General features: G+C 38.7%; 1 protein-coding gene across 1 annotated transcript in view; it reads right to left on the reverse strand.

Moving 5' to 3' along the window:
• Window positions 1-23,885, reverse strand: part of AACS (acetoacetyl-CoA synthetase) — a 52,477-nt gene extending 28,592 nt beyond the window's left edge. Inside the window, exons 1-7 of the mRNA XM_072415759.1 lie at window positions 23,711-23,885; window positions 15,300-15,403; window positions 14,089-14,209; window positions 13,085-13,198; window positions 12,407-12,504; window positions 2,476-2,590; window positions 2,051-2,132 (exon numbers count right to left, since the gene is read on the reverse strand). Coding sequence (XP_072271860.1) covers window positions 2,051-2,132; window positions 2,476-2,590; window positions 12,407-12,504; window positions 13,085-13,198; window positions 14,089-14,209; window positions 15,300-15,403; window positions 23,711-23,840 — 764 coding nt within the window. The 5' untranslated portion in view covers window positions 23,841-23,885. The remainder of the gene's footprint in view (window positions 1-2,050; window positions 2,133-2,475; window positions 2,591-12,406; window positions 12,505-13,084; window positions 13,199-14,088; window positions 14,210-15,299; window positions 15,404-23,710) is intronic.
• Between the last annotated feature and the right edge of the window lie 453 nt (window positions 23,886-24,338).

Consider the following 24,338-nt stretch of genomic DNA (forward strand, 5'->3'; position numbering starts at 1 on the left):
AGTTTTTGAAAGATTTATGAAGATGAGACATATCCCAGTAGGACTGGGAACCTGTGGCTGGTTCAGCTACCACAACCCTGACAGCTTGGAACTGCCAGGCTTTATCTATTTTCTCTGGTTTCCAATAAATGTTATGGGGGAGATACTCCTAACAGTTTGGTAGCATAGAGTATGAGTCTATGGTTATTGGCACTCTCACCTAATGTCAACGTCGTGTCAATAGCTATTCCGCAGAGGAGCTCACAATATAATGTGCCAATCATAGTCCTAGCCCAATGTCCTAACACAGTCTAAGGACATCTTAGGGGGATATGGGGGGGGGGCAAATTAACCTAGCAGTGTGGTTTTGGGATGTGGGAGGAAACCAGAGTGCAATAATAGCATGCATATATTATAATGTCCTGGCTGGGATTTAAACCTGACATCTTAGTGCTGCACAGGCAAGAATACTGGCCAATGATTTTTTTAATATTATTATTATTAATAAACAGGATTTATATAGCGCCAACATATTACACAGCGCTGTACATTAAGTACGGGTTGCAAATGACAGACAGTGACACAGGAGGAGGAGAGGACCCTGCCCCAAAGAGCTTACAATCCATTACACATATATTGTGCATACATATACAAGGCTTCAATCTAGAATGAATGGTAAAACTATTAACTGGGCATGGGCATTCCTGTAACATCCCTTTATGCGACATAGAATGTAATAAAATGTGATATAGAATGTCCTAAAATGGCTTTGTACTGCAATCCAATCCATCTGTCACAGTTTGTTTTCCATAGCCATAAAAACAGCTGATGCTGTCATGTTTTCATTGACGTGCACAATATGGACGAGCCCTCCCAGGCAATGTTTACTCCAGAAATAGTACACGTCACCCAAATGTACATAAAAGGAAAGCTCAGCAAGGAAAATATGGTGCAGATGTGGTAATGAAGATACAACCTGTTGCAATTAAGTGTCCCATATCCATTTTAATCTGTAGAGAAGTGTAATGTCATTATAGTTAAACACTTCCAGATATGCTAAACAAGTGAGACAAATGCATCCGCGTAATATTAATTTCTTGATGGCTCAGCGAAATGGCTTTCAGAATATGAAAAATAAAAACCTATGAATACTTGGAGATTTATAAGAAAAAGTAACCATGGCAGTGACCACAGCAATCAATTAGTAAACTCTTTATACTTTAAAACCTGCACCTAATAAAATGAAGGGTTATATAAGGGTGGGAAACATTTTAGCTGAAAGAAATGACCCAAAGCTATTACACAAGCTGTGTTAGTGATTTTCTCAGCAGCAGAAGGTGGACGAGTAGCCCGCAGAATGATTAAATCAATTTGGCCAAAGGTATCCCTGTACTTCAGGGGGCCCAGTGAGAACACAGAAGCTTCCATTACTGACCATAGATGTCCTCCAGAGCGGTTTGTTTGATTTTGAATTCACTACATAGGCATTCCTTGGCTGCAGGCTTGTTACAGGTCAGTCTCAGAGCCTAACCCTTTAAAAATAAGTCAGCAATAGTAACTTTTTGACTAGTTAACTTTTTTTTTTTTTTTTTTTTTTTTTTAACTATTATCAAGTCTGACCCTTACAAGTTCACTTTGAAAAGAAACCCCTTTAAAGAAAACCTTGCAGCTTTATATACTCATGGAGCACTAAGGGCATGTGTACCCCAGGCTCCATTTACATTAGAACTAACTTCACCCCATAAATTACAATAGGGGATTCAAAAACAGAAAATAAGGAAGTCTGCAGTAGGTCAAAGGCAAATGCAAACGCAAAGTTGGAATACATTACAAATGCAAGCTGAATAAACCTGCAACAAGGTACCAAGCTATAGGCATTGCTATATCCAGTCAACACAATCCAGAACGGCAACCACATAACTCTCCCACATAGGAGTCCATTTGGTTTTGGTTCTCCTTATCATAAAGTTACGTGTTAAGTCAGCTCTGGTCAAGCACTTAGAAGTCAGTTATATATAACATTTATATTAGGCAATTTGCACAACTTAATACAGAAATTCTAAGAACCAACCTGTTAGGAATCTTAGAGATGTCGATTTTCTCTTTTGCCTGCACATAGGGAATCACTACCACTTTCTTCAAATCTGGTAGTCCTAAATGGCAGAGGTAAACTACATTTTAAAAGGTGGGAAATATACCAGCAGAAAATACAAACTGACCACAAATAAACACTGCACAATATAAAACACAAGAATTAGATACATGTTCAAATAGACTCTTTAAAGTTTTAACAATAAAACTTTTAACATTAAGCACAGCTCATGTGCAGTCAAGGGTTGGGGATCTTTGATGGATGACAAACTCTATCATATGCCCCATAATTTATATGGAGGAGAAAGGCAGCAAAGTAACATCTTACATGCTGCTAGAATGATGGTGCTGTGTGCTTTACCTGGTGTAATATTCAGGCAAACCAATGCAATGGGAATACTATACCTTTTACTACATTATGCAGCTTCTCTAGATGAGTATGCTCCTTTCCATTATAAACCACTGCTTCCACAGAGAAAATCAGCTTGGGCTGAATTTGGGAAAATCTGTCCAGGACCCCCTATAAAATAAAGACAAATCATAAATAGAAAAACCTACTTTATGCAACAATCTTCAAAACTGGCTCGATTATTAAGACATTACAAGAGAAAGCACAATAGGAAAATTTGGAATTAATGGCAACCATACAAGTTTTACTTTTTTATGAGCTTGTAGCAATGCTGCTTCCTCAAAAATACTGTTCTTGGACTATGCAGCTACAGAGGACAACAAGAGCTTTTTTTAAAGCTCATTAACTGTATATGTAAATGTCCATACCATAGAAACTAATAATGTTATTTAATAAATCACTTTATATTTGATAGGGGAGTAAGTTTCTCTTTAACATACATCAAAAACCCTCTCAACTCCAAAAAATTACCATATAGCCAGTAAAGACAAAACACACAATTACTTTCCTCTTTACAGGCAGCCATATTGCATGGTTAGGTCCTATTCTTTTTGGAGAAAATAAAATAAAGCAATGGGTCATCCAACATTCATTTAAATTTGTCACAGGCAGTCTTCCCAATTTGTTTGAGCTGCAATTAGAAGCTTCTCCTCCTATTTCCATTAAAAAAAAAAAAAAAAAACACACACACATTCTCTTCACAACAGGATCCAAGTCCAGCGCACTCGAACGTCACAATTTTAATGTTGTGTCAAATACTCTCAGTTGAGGCCATAACACATGGCTAATAGCTGCTGTTAGAATTGCTGCCTTCAATAGAATAACAATTTGTGGAGAAGAAAAGTGTACGAAGAATGATTGTTCCTGCTGATCCTATTGCCGACACCAAACACTGCTAAAACCTAATCACTTGGAAATCAAGTTATAAATTGCTTCCATAATAGATATCCATGAATTTCCTATATTTCTCCAACTATTCTTACCAGTTGATAAATGCAAATTAGGAAGAAGAAAGGAAGGAAGGAAGAAAGGAAGATGTAGCCATTTTGCACATTGCGGTTTCTGTGTGGACCTACAAAGCATCAAGTGAGGACAGTTCTTGCTCACACTATACAAATGTGCTTAATTAGTACAGAAGAGAAAATCATAAGCTTTTCTCCCACTGTAATGTTTTCAGAGAAAGAAATCTGCTTATCTGACCATTTCCATTGCCATCATCTTGAACTGGTTCCATCTAAACCACTCATTTTCTTTCAAGCTCTATGCAACTAAAATTTCCTTTCATACTCTGGTATGTAAAGTAAAGGACTGATGTAAATGTTTTTACGTCATTGGGTTGAATATAATACTGTGAAAAGACACATAAGACAATAGTTAAATTAAAGTGTGATGACGGCACCAAAACACAGAATTGTACTCCTAAAATCTGAGTCAGAGCAGAGATACTGCAATGGCTTATTAATTTACAAATGTGGCCTCGAAGATGATTTGGTGCAATGACGCTGAGACCAGAACAACTGACTGTCCGGGTATGGAGAATTATGGGAAATGATTGATTTTTAATGAAGTGAGAATTGCAGGACAAGTGAACATTTACAAAGGAAATAAAAACCTGAAAATAAGGTGAACACTTTCATGTCCTCTTTGTAAGTATAAAAGTTTATTACAATTTGTGAATACTTCTTCGTGTCAGTGGAAGCAATGAGCTTGTAGATTATGAGGCTCTGCTGCTCTCTGGTGGTCACCTAAAGAACAGCATGGCAGAAGCAACAAAATAAGTAGATCTGTCTTATGTGTTTATCCCTACTTACTATACATTACCACAACAAAAATAGGATTATGTCAAAACTTTTATTTCTGTATTGTGAACTCTTGAACATCTGCATTCAGTATTTTAAGTTTTAATAAATTGTCATTTTTCAAACTGCCCCCGTAAAACTGAGAATATTGACCATGTTAACATGGCAGATATCCAAATGCCTATATCCAGTTTGTAGAGACCTCTTTCTGCTTCCTGTTGTGTTTTAGAAACAGGAAGTGATGGGAGCTCTTGCAAAACAGTAGGACTGATAGTAGAAAACCTTAAAACAGGCATCTGAATGTAGTCTAAAAGATTACATGCATTACTTGGAGGAACGTTTAGAAGTAGAAATCGTTGGAGATGTAGGTAGAGTTGCAAATAACTTCTGACAGTAAAAGAAACATGGAGGCTGCCAATCTAAACCTTCCCTCTTGAAAATGCTAGTTGATTGGCTGTCATGCTGCCCAGAATTACATATATGAGGTCTTTGAAAATCTCCCTAACTTTCATGTGTCAGGTCATTGATTTGAGTAATAAAAGAAAGGGGTCAGCAGTGTATTTGGAGTGACAGAAGGCATAAAATTAATAAAAATGCAAATGGTAATTTGTACCAGGGACACCAAACATAAAAAGAAATCCAGACCATTAGCCATTTGCTTATAACAATTATTTAAAAACATAGTGTGGAATTAACAAGCAAAAAAAAAATCCCTTTCTTAAAACCCTTCTGCTGCCATAACAAAAATGAAATAAAACAAGACCTAAATAGTTCATGTTTGTCACGGAAGAAATTGCTTCCTCCTGCAGTATAGTAATTGCTAGCCGGACATTCCTAAATCTGCTGCCAAAGTAGAACATCTTATTTGTGACAATTTAGACATACTGCAGTCGGTAATCTAATCATTTTAAACAGTTGGAAAGGTGATAGATATGCCTGGTGTATAATACCCAATTGGTTTATTGTTAGCAGCTGGAAAATTCACACATCAGATTTGAATATTTCCTTTCTATTAAAAGCTGAACAATCAGCAGAAAACTAAATAATAATTAATACATCAATAAATATTTGGGGTGTTTGGGTCACAAAGGGTTTTGAATGATGTTTGGTATGAGACTTGGAATATAAAAACAAACTATGGTGAAGAGTTTTGCAGATGAAGTTGAAAAAAGCAGCAAACGCTGGTATAGTTTTTGTGTCTTTTATTGGGCTATTTATTTGTATTGTGTTTTTGGGTGGAGTTCTCCTTTAGATTATTAATGACAGGAATATCTTATTATGTGTTTATTTTAAACCAGCTTTATTATAGTTAAAAAAAAAAAAAAGAATACGCTATTTTTTTGTTTGTAAAGAAATGGATTGATAGGAGCATCAATTGATAGAAACGTATTTTCCGTGTATATCTTCTTATTGTGTACCCAGGCTCTATTCCCTGCTCTCCAACACAACAGCTGTGCTAACCTGTCCCTTCTAGCAATCCAAATTTGGGAGTTTTTGGACACATTTGCAAACCCTAGGGGTCTGATATCTCAACAGTTGTTAATTAGGGTTCTTGACATAAATTTTGAGTAACAAACCCAGAGCATGCATGGTGTAAACAAGGGACTTGTTTATAACAAATAGCAGATTTTCCTTTGTGCTCTCCCTTATGAGGGGTTTCTCTACATAAACATTGACTCATCTCATTCAATCAGAAGGTTCTGCAGTGTGTAGCCGGTGTAACCCCACAAACTTCTCTCAGCTAGATGGAAAGTGCACTGTCACCGGAGAAGTATATCACTGTGCTTTATAAATGTGCAGTGCAGCCATACCACTGCTTTTTAAGGGAGCCCCTGGGTGTCAGAATTCCCAATCTTTATTCTTATTCCAGGCAAATCAGGAATCATTACAAGCAAGGCATTGGCATGACAGTTATGCAATCAGCATCATCAGAAAGAATGATCTGCAGTAAAAGCTTCCATTGTTCTCTCACAACAATAAGCAAGGAGCTTTTGTCAACAATGAAATGCAATGGAAGTTCTCCATATTCTATTCCTGTATGGGCCTTTACATTGGAGGTAGGGCAAAGAATTTGTTTACAAGACTGTTTACTAACTGGAGAGGTTTTGTGTGAATTTGAGTCTGTTTTAAACATATGTCTCTTGCTTTAAAACAATAAATTGTATTTTAATATCAGACTTTAGGCAGGAATAGATGTCTTGTCAAGTTTTAGTGCTATCTGTCTCTCTTAAAAAAAGATTGTTTTTCAATCCCAGTGACAATGTTATCCATTAACACTTAAATGGATTAAAATGGTCTGCAGACCGTACCTACATGATGATATACCTTACAGTAGATTTACTATAAATCTCCTAGCTTGTCATACATCCACCCACCACATTTTCATATACACATGTCTGTAAACAAATGTTAGTGTTTCTTTTTCTTTATTTTCCATTCTGACAAACTGGTACAATTCAGTTCTGACGAATGTATAAATTACACAGGCCACATATCACCCAAGTATTGACTTTGACTTCATTCCAGTTGTGCAATCATATTAGTCACACCTCTGCTTACCAAGTAAACACAATACTGACAGCATACAGATGAGCTCTGTGAGAAGGAAGCTGTGCCAGGAAGCAAAACTGTTCAGGTATAAGAAGTAACATATAAAATGTAGACGTGTGCAGTTTAGGAGCCAATTAGTCCAACCTAGAATACAACATGATGTGTGTGTATATCTGTATTATTTCATGTATATGATATGTGTATGCAGAGCTGTGGAGATAGGAGAGTTGGAAGCAAAATTTGGGTACCTGGAGACAAAGTCTGCAACAGATTATTGATTCCGACTACTAATAAGTATTAATAATTGTAATGAAATACAGTATGTGAAAATTTCCTATTTCATAGATACATTCTTAAATAAATTGCTCCATCTGAGCAATTATGCTGACATTCTTGGACCAGGGTGGTCAGACATTTATAATTTTATTGTGATTATCCATTACTAGAAGGGAATTTTCTTTGATTTGTAATAGGTTTAAACACATGCAACTATTGTCATGATTGTGAAATTAATCTGATTTTATTTATTAAATCTACATTTATATCTATTATGAATGTTGCACATATCAAATGTTGAAGTGTTGTCTGCCCACTGCACACCCTATTCAAATAGCCCATAGAGTAGTTTTATTGACCTTTTTAACATAGGAGAACCCTTGAAATAACTTTCAGGTCTTCAGGGTACCCTGACTATAATTACAAATCAAAGTACATTAGTGTAGTGATCAGTGGGAAGAATGCCTCTTACATTGCTGGCCAGTGGAAAGGAAGTCACCCTTACAGACAGCCAAAAAGATCATTGGCGTCCATTAAACTGAACAGAGTCACAAACTGCCGATTGCTCATGGACCCCCTAGGAACCTCCTGGATAAGAAACTCTGCCATAGAGAAGAGTAATGCTTTCTTACCCTTACCCTTTACTGCACATTGCCTTAGAATGTACACAGAGCCAGATCACCACTAGGTGACCTATGTTCTCCATGACCTAGGCTTCTTACTGGGGCTGAACTTTTAGCATGTACCTCTGTTGGTGAACAGTATTTAGAGGGTAGTGGGGAGATAAAATTGATTAGCAGAATGTGAACCTCCAGTCATTCACTTGCACGTCAGTGATAAAATATCAGGTATGTTATGTGCATTCAATGAATAAAGAAAATTCATAATGAGAGTCAAAATCTGGGGGTTTTTTGTACTGACTCCACAGCCCTATGTGTAGGGTACCTTTTATTTTATTTTTGTATTCAGTGCCAAAACCCAAAACCTGGGACGGTAGCTTTTAACATAAGAGTCAAACGTGAATAGTTTAGCTGGCCAGCATTAAATCTTCTATATAAAAGAATGTTCTAACAATTAATACTACCCTGCAAGAACACGTAACCAATCCCCATAATGATCTATTAAACCTTCACATACCCTAAAGCCTTTGACCAATCCCTAACATAGGCCATTAACCCTTTACAGAACATTCTCTACCTGGCCACTTAAGCAATCCCTAAAATGAGCTAATAACTCATTACCCAACTAAGCAATCCCTAAAATGAGCTATTAACTCATTACCCAACTTCCTCTACCTGAATACTTACCAATACTTTTTTTTCAATACATTTTTTTTTAGAATTTTTAAAAAGGAATTAGGGTTGATCTGCTAAAGAAGCATAGGCAGTGTAAGAAAACAGAAGGTATTCAGTAAGGCTACTTACTCTTCACAGTTTGTGGTAGATTAGTTCCAAAAACATGCAGTTAGGGTAATTGGCCTGCCCCCCCCCCAAAAAAATGACCTTAGACTGTGGTATTGACATATGACTTTGGTGGGGACATTAGATTGTGAGCCCTTTTGTGGGACAGATAGTGACATAACACTGCGTAATATGTCGGCATTATATAAATACTGTGTAATATTCATAATAACACAGGTCAACATGTCATTTCATCAGATATAATTTTATGCAGGCTTTTGTGGTATTTTTGTTCAGTTTTTCTCTAGCACGTCTAGTTTTTCTGCTGCAGCTAATTATGTATTGTGTAAAATTCATAATAAATAGCCTTAACATATTAAAACATTTAATGACAGTTTTCTTTTTTTAAAGTTAGAGACGGCACTAACTGCGATTGATTTCATTTGTCATCATGCCTAGAAATTGCCTTATTGATCCAGACAGTTTCTGTTGCATCTGTGGTTAATTCAAAACAAAAGCACAACGTCGCCAAATTACCACAGAACTTAAAAATATATACAAATTATATTTCAGCTGTCCACTTGGTGATCAGGATAATTCTTGGGCCCCACATGTCATCTGTACCAGTTGTTCCAACGTGATAAAGCAGCAATGCCATTTGCAATCCCGATGGTGTAGAGAGAACCGCAGGACCATTTAATCAACTGCTATTTTTGCCACATCAACAAAAGTGGATTCTCTGGTAAAAATTTTATATCCCGATTCTGCAAAAAGGCCTGTTCCCCATGATGATTTATTGCCAGTTCCAGTACCACCACATGATGGACTTGCTTCTGTTGAAGGTGATGTGGAATGTGCTGGAGTTGCAGCCAGTTACAACCCCGAATCATCTGATCCTGACTACTCGGCCGATAAACATTCAGAACCAGAGACCTTCACACAAGCGGAGCTGAATGATCTAGTTCGTGATCTAAATCTCTCCAAAGACAAAACAGAACTTCTTGCTTCAAGGCTTAAACAGAAGCACTTGCTTACAAAGGGTTTAACTGAAACAAACTACAAAAAACAAAATCATAACTTGACAACGTTCTTCACTAGTGATGGCTCACTGTGCTACTGTCATGATATAAATGCACTCATTAACAATTTGTCACAAGAGCATGTTCCATCTGAATGGCGTATCTCTATTAATTCCTCTAAAAGAAGCTTGAAACCAGTTTTACTGCATAATGGTAAATCCAAACCAAGTTTACCAATTGCCCATTGCGTTAACCTAAAGGAGTCCTATGACAACATGAAGTTACTACTAGAAGCAATCCAGTATAAAACACAGCAGTGGAACATCTGTGAGAATCTAAAAGTCATTGGCTTGCTGATGGGTATGCAAGGAGGATGCACACAATATTGCTGTTTCCTATACCTGTGGGACAGCCGATCCACAGGAGACCATTATGTCAAGTGTGATTAGTTACCAAGAGATACCTATAAGCCCGGAACAAGCAGTGTCAAGTTTCTGCCTCTGGTTGATCCACATAAAATATTTCTGCCACCTCTCCGTGTCAAGTTAGGCTTGATGAAGAACCTTGTAAAGGCCATGGGTTAATCAAACTCCATGGGTTTTCAGTACCTTGTTGAGACGTTTCCAAACATAAGCACTGGAAAAATGAAGGCAGGGATGTTTATAGGGCCACAGATCAAGTCTGTTTTGCAGGATGATGTTTTCAAACAATCTCTCTCAGCAGCTGAGCTAGAAGCTTGGGATGCATTCAAGTGGCTGTGTGAAAATTTCCTGGCCAACCATAAGTCTCCTGCATACAAGGAAGGAGTTCAGAATCTGCTTGATTCATACCAGAAAGTGGGTTGTCCCATGTCATTAAAAATACATTTCTTGCCCTCACATCTAGAATTCTTTCCTGGAAAATCTTGGTATGGTGAGTGATGAACAAGGAGAACGTTTTCACCAGGACATTCAGTTAATGGAGCACCGCTACCAAGGTTTCTGGAATGATAGTATGATGGCTGACTACTGCTGGATACTATACGGCGACAATCGAGACAACGAGTACACATGAATATGATCCTCCAAGCTTTTCTGAAGAAACAATGGTACCTGACTGACACTGTTCAGTAGATCTATACCACAGTGTGCCTTACTTTACTTCACACTGAAGATGTATTAACATTCACTTCAATGGTGCTTACGTTTGAGTACAAAATACATGTACGTACATAGTAATAGTATATTAGTAGTATAATAGTATAATAGTATATTAGTATAGGGAAAAACTGAAAACACATCTGAAATCTGCTCAAAAACTGATTTCCAAATATTTGCTGTGGTTTCTGATGATCAAAGTAAATTTTTTGTCGACCTGTGTAATAGGTCTGAACCTTAAACCTTTTCCCCTGTAAACAATTAGGCCCAATTATCCTAAAGGTAACAAGAATAAAAATATAGAAGCAGCCGCCGCTGACTTTTTGAAGCTGCAAGCTCCTGAACTGCCATCTTTATCTTCGCATTGGCAAGTGACTGATCTGGGATCAGCATGAAGCCAGTTACTTGTCAGTTCACCTAACCTTAATAGATTTAAAACAAGATCAGACAACTTCTGTATGTGGGTGTAAGATCAGCCAATTTGAATGTTTAGCTTTAAACATTACAACAAAACTGTACAGTTACAATAGACTGCAACACAGAATAGGCAGTAAAAGGTTAGCTTTCTTTTCTATAAGCTGACCAAAAATAGGATTTAATTTGTAATTGCATGTACAGAATATGTTCTCTCAGCCATGGTGTAATAAAAGCTCCATTTTATCTTATCCTGGTCAAAGAATGACATTTTCAGTAAAGACCGAGCAACCTCTCTGTGTACTATGCAATTTTCTAACTGGTGACATAATAAAGATTTTAAAAGGGGTGGGGGGAAAATTGAGTACTTGGCACATTATTCTGACAGTCAAAGCACAAAATATCTTCAACCAGATGGCCCGATACATAAAAGAGCCAGTGGCATACTGGGCTGGAAAATGTGTACTGTGGGATCTTTTGGTACAGGCAGTGCCATCCTAATTTGTATGCTCAGTAAACACTAGAGATGATCAATGAGATATAACTTTTGCTTACAAAAAGCATGCAAATTGTGGTGCCTTGAAAATGGGCTAATTTTTAAAGCAAGAGTACTTACAGGGTTTTCAAACCAGCAACATAGTCTAGTATTCAGTGTTTGTGTGTAATAAATCTAATGGTATATGAAAGATGAACACATCCATCAGCTATGCAATTCTGCCATTTGGATGTTTGGAGATATAGTTTGCCATAACCTTTAGCCATAACAAGCGTTGGATACTGAACCGCCCAGTGCCCTCACCTATAGAGTGCTGCATTATCAATGGCAGCAGAATATTAATATTATTACACAGTATTTATATAGCCCAAACATATTAGGCAGCGCTGTACAAAGTCCATAGTCATGTCACTAGCTGTGTCTCAAAAGGGCTCATAATCTAATGTCCCTACCATAGTCAAATGTCATTACCACAATGAGGGAAAGCCAATTAACCTAACTGCATGTTTTTTTGTTTAAATGCTGGAAGAAACCGGAGTACCTGGAGGAAACCCTTAAAAACACAGGAAGAACCTGCAAACTCCATGCAGATAGTTACCTAGCCGAAATTCAAACCTGGGACCCAGCGCTGCAAGGGCCAGAGTGCTAACCTCTGAGCCACCGTGTGTGTTCTAACACAAGTGCAGTGTAAAGTAAAGCGTTCAGGCGATAGTCAAATGCAGCGTGCAAGTAGCTAAATACTTTAGATATGTAACCAGAACTGGAATGTCAACTGTACTGGCACACACAAAAATTGCCTGAATGGAAAATGTATGCAAGTACATCCGGGATACCTACATTGACTCCAAAGTCTGGGGAAGTGGCACTCCAAATCGCTCCAATGCTTGCAGCTGCCAGCATGGCTTGCACGGTCTGAATGCAGTTTGGAAGATAGCCTAAAACAACATGTAAACCATCTTTTTAAAAGAGCATGCAGTTAATATATTAACAGTACATGACATAAACAATTGCCAAAGTTTTGTTTTATTTTCTAAATAGAGCATTTGTTGTATACTAGTATTACTGGTCTCCTGCAGCTTCTTTAGTAGTCACTATATGAGTAAATGCATGCACTCCTGAAAATACTGGGAATACTTAGGACTTCCTAATTGTGACAATGGTTGAACGTGCCTTAGTCCTTTTTCATTGGCATGGCTGTCTAAAGGCTTTATTAAAAGTGCTTGTGACAGGGCGACAATGCTAGAGAAAAGGAAGAAGAAAAAGTGCCACGCTAAAATGTTTCTAAAAATATATTAACATGTTAAAGGGACCCTGTTGTCAGATCATTTTACTTTCTATTTTGCCTATTTGCATTTCTTTCCTCATTTTGCTAGTTTTAAATTAATTACAGTAGCTACTATTGTTATCATCACAAATAGGACACAGACTTCATATCAACTTGGGAGTTGGATTCCATTAATGTTAACTTCACATATTGGTACCTAAACCTGATAGCATTAGTAAACAAGTACATACCAACAACACGGTCTCCGGTTTCAACTCCCATCTTCCTCATGGCAGCTGCATATAAAGCTACATTTCTTCTTAGCTCCTCAAAAGTTACCTTTTCAACATTCTCTCTGCCTTCAACTAAGGAAAGTAATAAGAAATGCATCTTTGTTTAATCACATTGGAAATTCTAAGAAAGGGTTGCATAGAGTGACTTAATAAAATATTTAATACCTACAAACCGTTGACAAGTAAACAAAAGATTATTCTGTTGAATAGTACAATGACCACTGTGTTAATAGGATAACTACACCTTGTTCTCAATGAAAGTGAATAAATTGAATATAGTTAAAACATAAATATCTGTCTCCCTATCACGTTATTAAAATTAAATTGTATTTTAGCCATCTACCCCATAGGATTAAACTACTCTAGCAAGCAGAAAAATCAGGCAAGACAAATCTCTTACAACCAGCAATGGGTCATGAGCATGTGCAGTCTGCCAAATATACTGTCCTAATGCTGTTCACAAAACCAATAAGAAAAAAATCATTTCGGATGGACTGTCTGTCCTGCGGATATCACAGCTGTCCCGGGAATTCCCCTTGGCTGCAGCCAGTATGTTAACAAAGCAAGGTCAGTTATATTCAGCAATAGCTGGAGAATGCCTCTGTGGTTGCAGGCAATGATTAAGCACATATTCAGCACTGCTTGTGTAGTTAATGTTTAATACTATGAAGGCATCTTTTCCCTTTAAGCATCTTTAGATACTTGCCATCTAGAAAGATTGGCTATATGTGTACTACTAGTGAGCCAAAATAAAAACTTAAGTTAACCCTTTTAAAGAGCATATTATTTAGCCACATATGCTATTCTTACAAATATTTAATTTTATAACTGAAACAGTGTTCTAGTTGGGGAAAAAGGCAAAACATGATTATTGACTGAAAGGGAGTACCTGGATTATGGTGAAATTAAAATATAAACCATGCAGGCAGTAAAACTATAGGTTTATAGTCGGCAACACTTACGTGCAGCATATAGTGCAATTTTATCATTTTCCTTATGTTTTAGAAGGTTCTCTGCATAATTCAATCGGCTCCCTTTAAACCATTCTGGAACATCAGCAATCCCTTTGGACCGGTCAATGACCTAAAAACAAGCATTAATCACCAAACAATAAATATTTTCACCTTCAAGTAATAGAATACAGAACACAAAAACAAATGACAATAGAATATCTAAATGATAGCAGAAAATGTCTGCTATCAATACCAGAGACACATAAACAATTAAACTGTAATAGCATATGACCCCAGGTTACTGATTCTGACATGACAGCCACAGACTTAGACCTATTTACCTAATGGTTTGTTAAGTTGGACATTATTTTGGGGCTGACCCAATCTCTTGTGAATTTCCAACCCAATTGGATAGCAAAACAAGCATTTTCAGCATACATACAATCTTCAGATCATTTTTGATTGGCACAATTTCTTTGGATGCCTAAGGGCTAGTTGCATGACATTTTTTGCACAGTATTACACTTCCAGTATAGCTGTAATAGTAACAGTATATATTACCATATTGTTGTATTTTTTTGTCGATAAGGTTATTGTTGGTTAAAAAACAACCGCTTAACTTGCTAAGAATACACCAAATGTATACACTAGGAATGTTTTTTACATGCAATTTGTAAAATAATGGGAAATCCTTCATGTAAACAAAGCATCTTTGAAGGCGTTTGCTAACACCGGCTGTCCCCTGCTCCTGTGAAGCGGTGTGGTTACTGCTATACAAGCACAACCAGAGGCCCCCAGGCTTTTGAGCAGTGACGGGTGGTTGGTGGGCATTTGTCAGACATCCCCAAATGACCCTATCACAGTAACTTTGTGGGCAGCTGCAGTTGTGGATGACAACCGTTATTAGTGAGCTGTCTGGGAAGCATCATATGGCAGGGGGACTGAACAAGCTCAAGTCTGAGCCTTGATTCTGCTGGGGCTGCCAACGTTATCTATCCAAAATGATCCAATGAATGAAAGTGATGAGACAGGCATCACAAGGACGGGGAGGAAAGGACTAGATGGTGCTAGATGTCCACATGCCAGGTCTTTTATGATTTACTGCAAATTTTAATGCACACGGGAAGAAACGAATCAGAAACAAGCACGACACAAGTAAAGGCTTTCTTTGCAGTAATTTCAACGTAACTAAGAAAATTTAGGAAAAGTAGCTTACATACCTCATCATACTTGCGTGAGTACACAAGACCACTAAAATCCCAAAATTCAGCCCAAAATTCTGGATAGCATTCCACAGACCACTGGTAGAGTTCATTGTAATTGGCTGCAAGAGAAAAATTCAGTAAACCATTAAAACATTAATAGATTCAAAATGTGATCAGGAAATTAAACTTGCTGATTAAAGTGTATGTATATTCAGAAGTGGGAAAATCTAGGAGGGCTGTATGATGCGTATATCATAGTTCTCCCCAGAGGTTTTTAGCCGGTTGCTCCGCCCCCAGATTTAAAGAATCAGGCCAGATCAGGCCCCCAGATTTAAAGAATTTCAAGATATGGGGGGTCACAAATGTAAAAAGTTATGAAAATTTAACTTTGGGGTTGCTGTTTCAGAGAAAAGTGCATCTAGGAGTCCTAAATTGAAAGTGCAAATTGGGGTCCCCGGGGGCCACTAACATAGCAAGGAGCATTGGGGTGGGGCCCCTAAATATATACCTACCTGTCACAAATCTATACCTATGAAACTACTGTCTGCTTCTCTTCTTTGATTTACCGCCAGTTACCAATCCTAGGTGCCCAGCGCTTACCACCTGTTACCAATCCTAGGGGCCTAGCACTTATGGCCCATTACCAATCCTAGGTGACCAGCACTGTGTGCATAGAGTAGAAAAATTGGATATACTAACGGGGCAGGCATTACAAAGTTGTAACAAATAATTGGAAGAAGGTAGAACACTGAAACAATAAGAGGTTACTGGATACCCATGGCATAAACAACTGGGAGCACTAAATTTGCCGTGTTTTGCCACACTCCCTTTTTTACCACCCGGCTACAGCTTCCTACCACCCAGCTGAAAAAAATTTCTGGGGAGAACACTGCGTATATGCTTAGGCACCTAATGGCTCATGGAAAACATTACACTTGCTATGGTTAGGGTTTTTAAGATCCCACGGCCTTTACTTGGAGTCGGAATACCTGTGGACACCTAATAAATCTAAATTGTAATGAAATAATACGTCAGACCTGCCTCTAAATTGCCCAATCCTGCACAGCTCCCCAAGGCTTGCACCTTGCCAGCCTCCTAAACACTGCAAAGATGGTTCCTAATGATGGTTCCTACCAGCAACTGCACATTTGACAGCTCAAGGACGTGAGCAGTACTAGTACTGCTCACTGCAACCCCTATTTATTCCTCATAGGGCTGTGGAAGGGAGATGTTACCATGTAGCGTCTCCTGAGAGGCAGCAGTTCCTGGTGTATGGAAGAGGAAAACACACCGCTAACTCAATGTAGGTATGAGCCTAGCCTTAATATTTCCTATTTCATAGATAAAACAAAGTTCTTTCTGCTCGAAAGCTCAGTGTGAAGCCCAGCTGAGAAATTATAAAATCACACATAATTTGAATCCACAATATACAATACAAGGGGTTTTCAGTTTGGGTTTTAGCAGTTTAAACTTTGATTGCTACATTTGAACCACACAAAAAAGATAATAAAAGATTCAGGATCTATAGATTAATGCAAATATAAATAGTCACATAAAAATGTCACATTAATTCGATTATCTTGCATCCAATCTAAGCATCCCTATAAAATGTATTACCATTATCCATTCTTTCAGTATTCCCTGTTACTCCACTTGGTAAGAATACCTAAATGTGTTGGTGCAGTTCTACAGGCACTAGTTAGACTTACTGGACAGAACTTGACATCAGAACCAGTCAAACACACACATTCCCTGTTCTACTGCAGTACAAACCTGTCTGAGAATACGTTTCCAAATCCTAAAGTGGAACTGAAGTTCAACTTTCAAAATTTGCGGATAGGCAGTAATTCATTGCTGAAAGGGACAGGCATTGTTCGTTCTGAAAAAAAACATACTTACCTGCCTGAGCAATCTTTTCTCCTACCAAAAATTGCTGCACATGTGCAGCTCAGCAAAGGAAGTGCCCCTACAGCTGCCTGCACAGGAGTTTCGCCATCCTGGCCAGGCCAATCAAGATGAGCGAAGAACAAAATCAGTACGAGGAGAAGAAAGAAAACAGCAGTACTCATGATGTAATGAGGACATGTAAAAAAAAGGGTGTATTTTATAAAACTGCAATCAGGCAAGTTAGGTTACTTTATTGCAAAAAGGTACAGGGAATGTGCCTTCTGCAATTAAGGACCAGCCTGACCTCATTAATATATAACTGATTTTTGCAGAACACTAGTGTCACCTAAATGACTTTGTAGCCAGGCAGTTCTATGCCCTGGTTTGGGACTTTTTATGGTCTTAAAAGAAGCTATAAATTTCAAATCCCCTTTTCATGAAGAGGCAACCTTTGTATGTGGCATAGAGAATAGCATTTTGGTACAGACATAGAGGCAAACACAGAGCATGTTAACTGTAATCCTAAACAAACAACTTCCATGTCCTAGGATGTCCTTCGTGCTGCTGGTGGCATCTTTCCAACAATGCTGAACTGGTCTGGTGCTGCTTTACCAAACATCTAGAGTAGGAGTTTTTACAGGCTACAGGCTTCCTGGCTTGGATCCAACATTGTTGATAGAAATATGACCAGCACTGAACACCACGCATTGTATCTGTCATGTTTCCATCAACCTATGGCAATTCACATTCAATATTTTTGCTGGGTTTGCCATGTCAGCACCCTTATACAGTAAGTACATGCAACAAAGTATATAAAAAACAAACTTTATTTTGATAAGACTAGGGAATAGTCAAAACCTCCTGTGAACTATTGTTTGCCATCTTTATCTTCCCCTGAGATTCCTCTCAATTCCTGTCCTGCAGCCTCAACTAGAGAATAGATTTCCAATGTCAGGGGAATTCCAATATTATACAGCTGTCACTGGAACAAGTGTCCCCTCTGAATGTATCCTCATTAATCCTATTCTGGTGGCAACTCAAATGTTTGCCCTACAATAAATGAATATTGAGTGTATGATTATCTTCAGGTATAATACAAATCTACATGTAATCTGTTATATATATATATATATATATATATATATATATATATATATAAAAAATATATAAATATATATAAATATGCACACACACACATACATAGATGCAGTTATACACACACACACATACATTTTACATATAACCCCTGAACCCCACTTGTTATGCAAGAATAGGGTTGTTCTCTGCAGCTTGAGAACATACTTATAAAATGAAAGGCAGAGGAACGACATCAATATGCGGCAACTCCCTCATTGTCCAATCAAATGTTGGGGTGGATCCTAAGCAAAGTTGATTTACCCAACTGCAGTATATTGTAAAAAAAGAATGCAGGACCTGGTTTTGCTATGAGTTCGGATTCTCTGGATAATACCATGAACAAATGGAATTACACATCTATTTGCAAGCAAATCTGTTCACAAAGTGAACAAACAAATGTATTTTATTGAATATTTATGGAGCTTAAGACTGTCTCCTTGCCTCCTTATAACAATGAATCTTGAGAGGGGAGAGAATATCATCCCCCCCACACACACACACACACACACACACACACACACACACACCATACCTAGATGTACCAAGTATTATACATCAGTCCAGACTGGTGAACAGATTGGCTGGGTAAAAAGGAAAAGTGAGAATATTCAGTAGATGGAGTTAAGATAAAACAGCAGGATTTGGCTTGTATGGTACAAAACACCCCGAGCACTGGTTACTTGTCCACAGTAATTTGTCCAAGCAAGAATCAGCGCTCCCGCAACAATTAACAAAATAAAAAACCCATGTTGAGAGCGATCAACGGGAAGAAGAGGTGTTCAGTTCAGAGAAACCCATTAAGCATCAGTTTTCATTAAAAGGGCTGCTGAACTGTGTCCTACAAGAAACTCCTGATTTCTCATGTATTCATTGCTAGAAATCAGTTGACATAACGCAGGGAAATCAGAGGAGCATTACCAGACTACATGGGCACCTGCTGACTGCTGCTTAGCGATTTTTAATGAAAGAGCATGGCCTACAAAGCTATTAGTAGCTACATTATCTACATTATCTGATTACAGGTAGATAATCAGGCTTCAATTAAGAATAAGGTTATATAATGAGCAGGCATGAGCAAATGCTGCAAACAGACATTTAAGCTTTGAATGGAAATGCGGTTTGAAAACAAATTCATATAACAGTTGTACATTTTATCTTTTTATGTTGTAAAAAATGTTTGACTTATATCTGTAGTCTGCAATTAGCTCACATTATAAATGTGGCAACAATGGGTTATCCTGTACACTATGCTGTACATTCTATTGAGAAAGTCTCTTGGTGATAGAGAACACTGGAAGGTGGCTCTGTGTGTCTTCCAGGTATACGGTATGTGTCTCCATCAGAGAATATTTTAGTGAATGTCAGATTCACTGCTTTATAACGTAAAAAACAATACGAGGGAGCTCTGTATATTGTTCTGTAGATTCTGCAGAAGGGTCACTTGGATGTTGGAGAACACTGTGGAAACCCAAGTACATTCTATACAGAATAATATCTCAAAGGAATAGTTGAAACCCAAACTGGGTCAGGGAACCTTTCTCACTGGATTGGGGATAACATCGGTGGAGCTGACTGGTTGCTAAAGCAGTATGAGAAGCCGTACATAATGCCTATGATAGGAGCTTGTGCAGACAGGCTGCAAAGAGGGTTGCAAGGAAGTTGCAAAGGTGATCTGTGGTTGATGAGGTGCAGAGGGGATTAGTGTTACAAGAGGAGTGAAGAGGTGGGCACAGGGGGTTGTGATTGGTAAAGGAGTAGAGGTCGCGGAGGTGATCAGTGCTGGATAAGTGGTGGAGCAGGGGGTGCAGGGTTGATCAATGGTGGAGGAGGGGTACAGAAGTGATCAGTGGTGGAGAAAACTTTGCAGATATAATCAGTGGTGGACAGGGGAGGTTCAATAAATACAAAAAGGTAAATCTCTCCAGTATCAGCCTGATGGCATTTTAAAGATACTAATTTTTTAGGTATTCCAATCTTTTTTACCCAAAACGTATGATTATTGGATTCTGAATGACTACCAAGCAGCCTTAACACCCCAGACAGGGAATAAGCAAAAATGCATTGTGTTGCATTAAAATAAACTGCTGGCATTTGACACTGTAGTCTGACTTCCTTAACCCTCTCCCCTTTTGGAAAAGCCTGAAACCAGCAAGCAATGCAGGGCTGAAATTGCAACAATTCATTGTAAATTTCTGAATTGATTCTTGGATACAAATCACACTGGAAGCTATATGGAGTTGGCATTACATTTCTTAGCTCCATTAAGGAAGCAGATGCTGTGTGGGTATCGATGGACAGTGTTGGTAGGCGGTAAATGTATGAAACAGCCATGGTGACTGCTCAGTGCACAAATCTGGGATTCAAACCAATAGAACAGTAAACATTGCAGGCACCTAAATAGCTGAATATGGTTGAGGTGGCCATCACGAAGCATTCTACAGCGCTCTATGGCCATAGACTCTGCTCACCCCAAACCTCACAATTAAAATAACGGCATTTGCTGTTTTTAGGAGTTTACCAAGAGGTTCATCACTATCGTCGTATTTCTGGTTAAAACGGTCAATTTCTGATGTTTTCTTGGAAATTGGGAAAAAAATAAATATTACTGATTAATAAATATTAATATTATTATTAATAAACAGGATTTATATACATATAAATATTTGTATATATTAATACATATTAGGCAAAGCTGTACAATAAATAGGGGTTGCAATGAGGAGGAGATTAATAATATAATGATTTTAAAAATGTCATTTGCAGCAACAGAGGAAATTAGGGCTATTATAAAGTAACAATCAAGCCGATCGTTAGTTTAAAATATATAAATTTGACAATCGTTTACCATTACCATTAAAAAATGGAGATCATTGAAGGAAAGGAAGCATAGGTAAATCTTTCTAACAGAGGATGGTAATAAATATCGATCAGGACTAATGCAAATATTTAGCTAATAGAAATCAGGTTAAAAAGGGAAAATAAATGGCATATAGACTCAAAAAGATTGAATACCGATTTTATGGTGGATAGTGCTTGTACATTACCTTACAGCTATTTCCCCTCATTTGCAGCTGGCAGGAGAGTCAATCTGATGTGACCATGCAGCACACAAAGAAAAAGAAACACCAGACTACAAATCCCAGTACTCATATAGTACAGGGGCAGCCATGTGTTTACCTGAGGATGTAGGACGTTTACATGAAGTAGGATGTGAGCAATTGTAACAGCAAACAAAAGACACCAGTGTTCTTGGCTGTGTGAATGCACAACTACAGCCAGGAACAGCTACACAATGAGTTGTTACATTTGAAAAGTTAGGTCGTAAATTACACTAAAATGATTGCTTTAAGAATTTCCCTTTTTTTGGGTTTAAAATGATAGATTTTACATATTTGTATACTTTTTGACCTTAAATGTACCAAGTTACCAAGATCTGAGAGCTTGTGGTTTGTTTACACCCAGGGTCCTAACATACACCCTACACACCACAGCCCCGTAGACTTCTATAGTGCTGGGTCCCATGATAAGCAGAGACAGTCCCATACAAAACTACATTGCTGTGACATGAACATGTGTCTTCTGTAATGCAGGATATACTATACTTAGGCCTGTCCGCCGTCATGCCCTCCTCTCCTAAACACGCTGCCCACCGCCATACCCTCTGCACGCCTCTCCTAAACACGCTGCCCACCATCATACCCTCTACACGCCTCTCCTAAACACGCTGCCCACTGCCATACCCTCTGCACTCCTCTGCCAAACATGCTGCCCGCCATCATACCCTCTACACGCCTCTCCTAAACACGCTGCCCACCGCCATACCCTCTGCACTCCTCTCCTAAACACGCTGCCCACCTCCATACTCCCTGCACTCCTCTCCTAAACATGCTGTCCGCTATCATACCATCTAAACTACTCTCCTAAACACGCTGCTCGCCGCCATACCCCCTGCCTGCCGTCAGACCCTCTGCACGCCTCTCCTAATCACGCCGGCTGCCGTCATACCCTCTACACGCCTCTTCTAAACACGCTGGCTGCCATAATACCCTCTACACGCCTCTCCTAAACACCCCGGCCGCCATCATACCCTCTGCACTCCTCTACTAAACACGCTGCCCACTGCCATACCCTCTGCACTCCTCTCCTAAACATGCTGCCCGCCATCATACCCTCTGCACTCCTCTCCTAAACATGCTGTCCGCTGTCATACCCTCTGCACTCCTCTCCTAAACACGCTACCTGCCGCCATACCATCTAAACTCCTCTCCTAAACACGCTGCCCACCATCATACCCTCTGCACTCCTCTCCAAAAAACGCTGCCCAACGCCATACCCTCTGCACTCCTCTCCTAAACACGCTGCCCGCCATCATACCCTCTTCACTCCTCTACCAAACTGGCTGCCTTCCTCTCCTGAACATGCTGTCTGCTGTCATTCTGTTCACTTTATTTTCCCACATATATTGCCAGCTAAGGTCACTTCTGCAGCATGTGTTATAGCCTCACCCTTCCTTACCTAGATCAGGCACATTCTCCTAGTAATAATTATATAAAAACTAATATCTGTGTCCTAATCACACCCTTAGTTCTGTCTTTTTAGCCTCAGGCCATTTCTCTTGGTACACAAATTCCAGCACTCTGTATCTGTGTTGTGTATTGTTAGGCTCTTTGTATATAACTACACATCACACTGTACACTGCTCCAACCATAGGGATGGGATATATCAAAGCAAACCAGTCACCTAGTTATTGCAAAGAAAACATAAAATAGAAGAACAACATAATCCTAACTTGTACCAGCCAGTGCCACATCCTGGATATTATCCAACCATCTGCAGCATTTCAGGTGAAAAACACAAACTTCTGGGAAGAGAACGCCTCTGCACGTGTTCCTGGCCTACAGCAATTCTGAAGTTCTCATTACAGAGAGATGCTGTACTTCACACATTCAGGGTGACAACACTGTCACTGCATTCAGGGCACAGAAAGGTGTTGTCACCCTTAATTTGGACAAATTCCAGGCCTACAGATGGAAAGGAGCAAGAATACTAAACATTTTTGTGAGGTATTGGACACAGGTTACACTAAAATGCACTGCAGTTTGATTGTGCCAATGAAATATCTACATTGTTAATGATTAGCAATAAAAGAAAAACATGGAAATGACACTATTACAATGCAAAAACAAAACAAATAATAAACCTGCACTGGGATGAGATGGGGATATAATGTATATCCTGTGAGGAAGCCTATTCATGAAGGATTGCAAAGTGTGACCAGGCCAGTGATTGGGATGAGATCATAGATTTACTAATTGTTTGTAGCCACTGTCAGGGTGTTTTGGGGAGTTCATAGCCCTCATATGACCCTCCCTGTGTATTTACATCCTCAGCTGTCACTCACCCAGACTCAGACCATAATTGTTGTTGACTCTGGCCCTGAACTGGTCCATCTGTGTGATTTTCTTGCTATCAGGGTACCACATCACTTTGGACTCCATGATCTCCTCCATGGGATCCTCCTTCCTAGACATGCTGCCTTTCCTGGTGACTCTGCACTCCTCTGTGCCTGCAACACTTTGACACGCTGCTATTTACATGGAGGGCAGGGGACTGTATCCTTCCGCTCAGTCAATAAAATAGTCCCTGGTACTCCTCTCTCCCTGTCAGCTCGGCATTGTAATGTACAGAATGTCCTTGTGGTGTCTGTGAATCATAAATAGTTAGTTGTAAATGTATGAAAAACGAGGAAAATTTGCTTCAATCTGTAGGGTGAAGTGAGGTCAGGGATAAACAATCCTAGATTGTAAGCTCTTCGGGGCAGGGTCCTCCTGTGTCACTGTCTATATCTGTCTGTCATTTACATCCCCTATAATGTACAGTGCTGCGTAATATGTTGGCGCTATATAAATACTGTTTTTTATTATTATTATAATTATTATTATTAATAATAATAATAAATTACACCTAGATAGGAGAGTTATAATGAATGCACTGGCGGAATGACCTCTGATTGTATTTGTAGATTGCTA

This window comes from Pyxicephalus adspersus, chromosome 6 (assembly GCF_032062135.1).
Source record: "Pyxicephalus adspersus chromosome 6, UCB_Pads_2.0, whole genome shotgun sequence".
Taxonomy (NCBI): domain Eukaryota; kingdom Metazoa; phylum Chordata; class Amphibia; order Anura; family Pyxicephalidae; genus Pyxicephalus; species Pyxicephalus adspersus.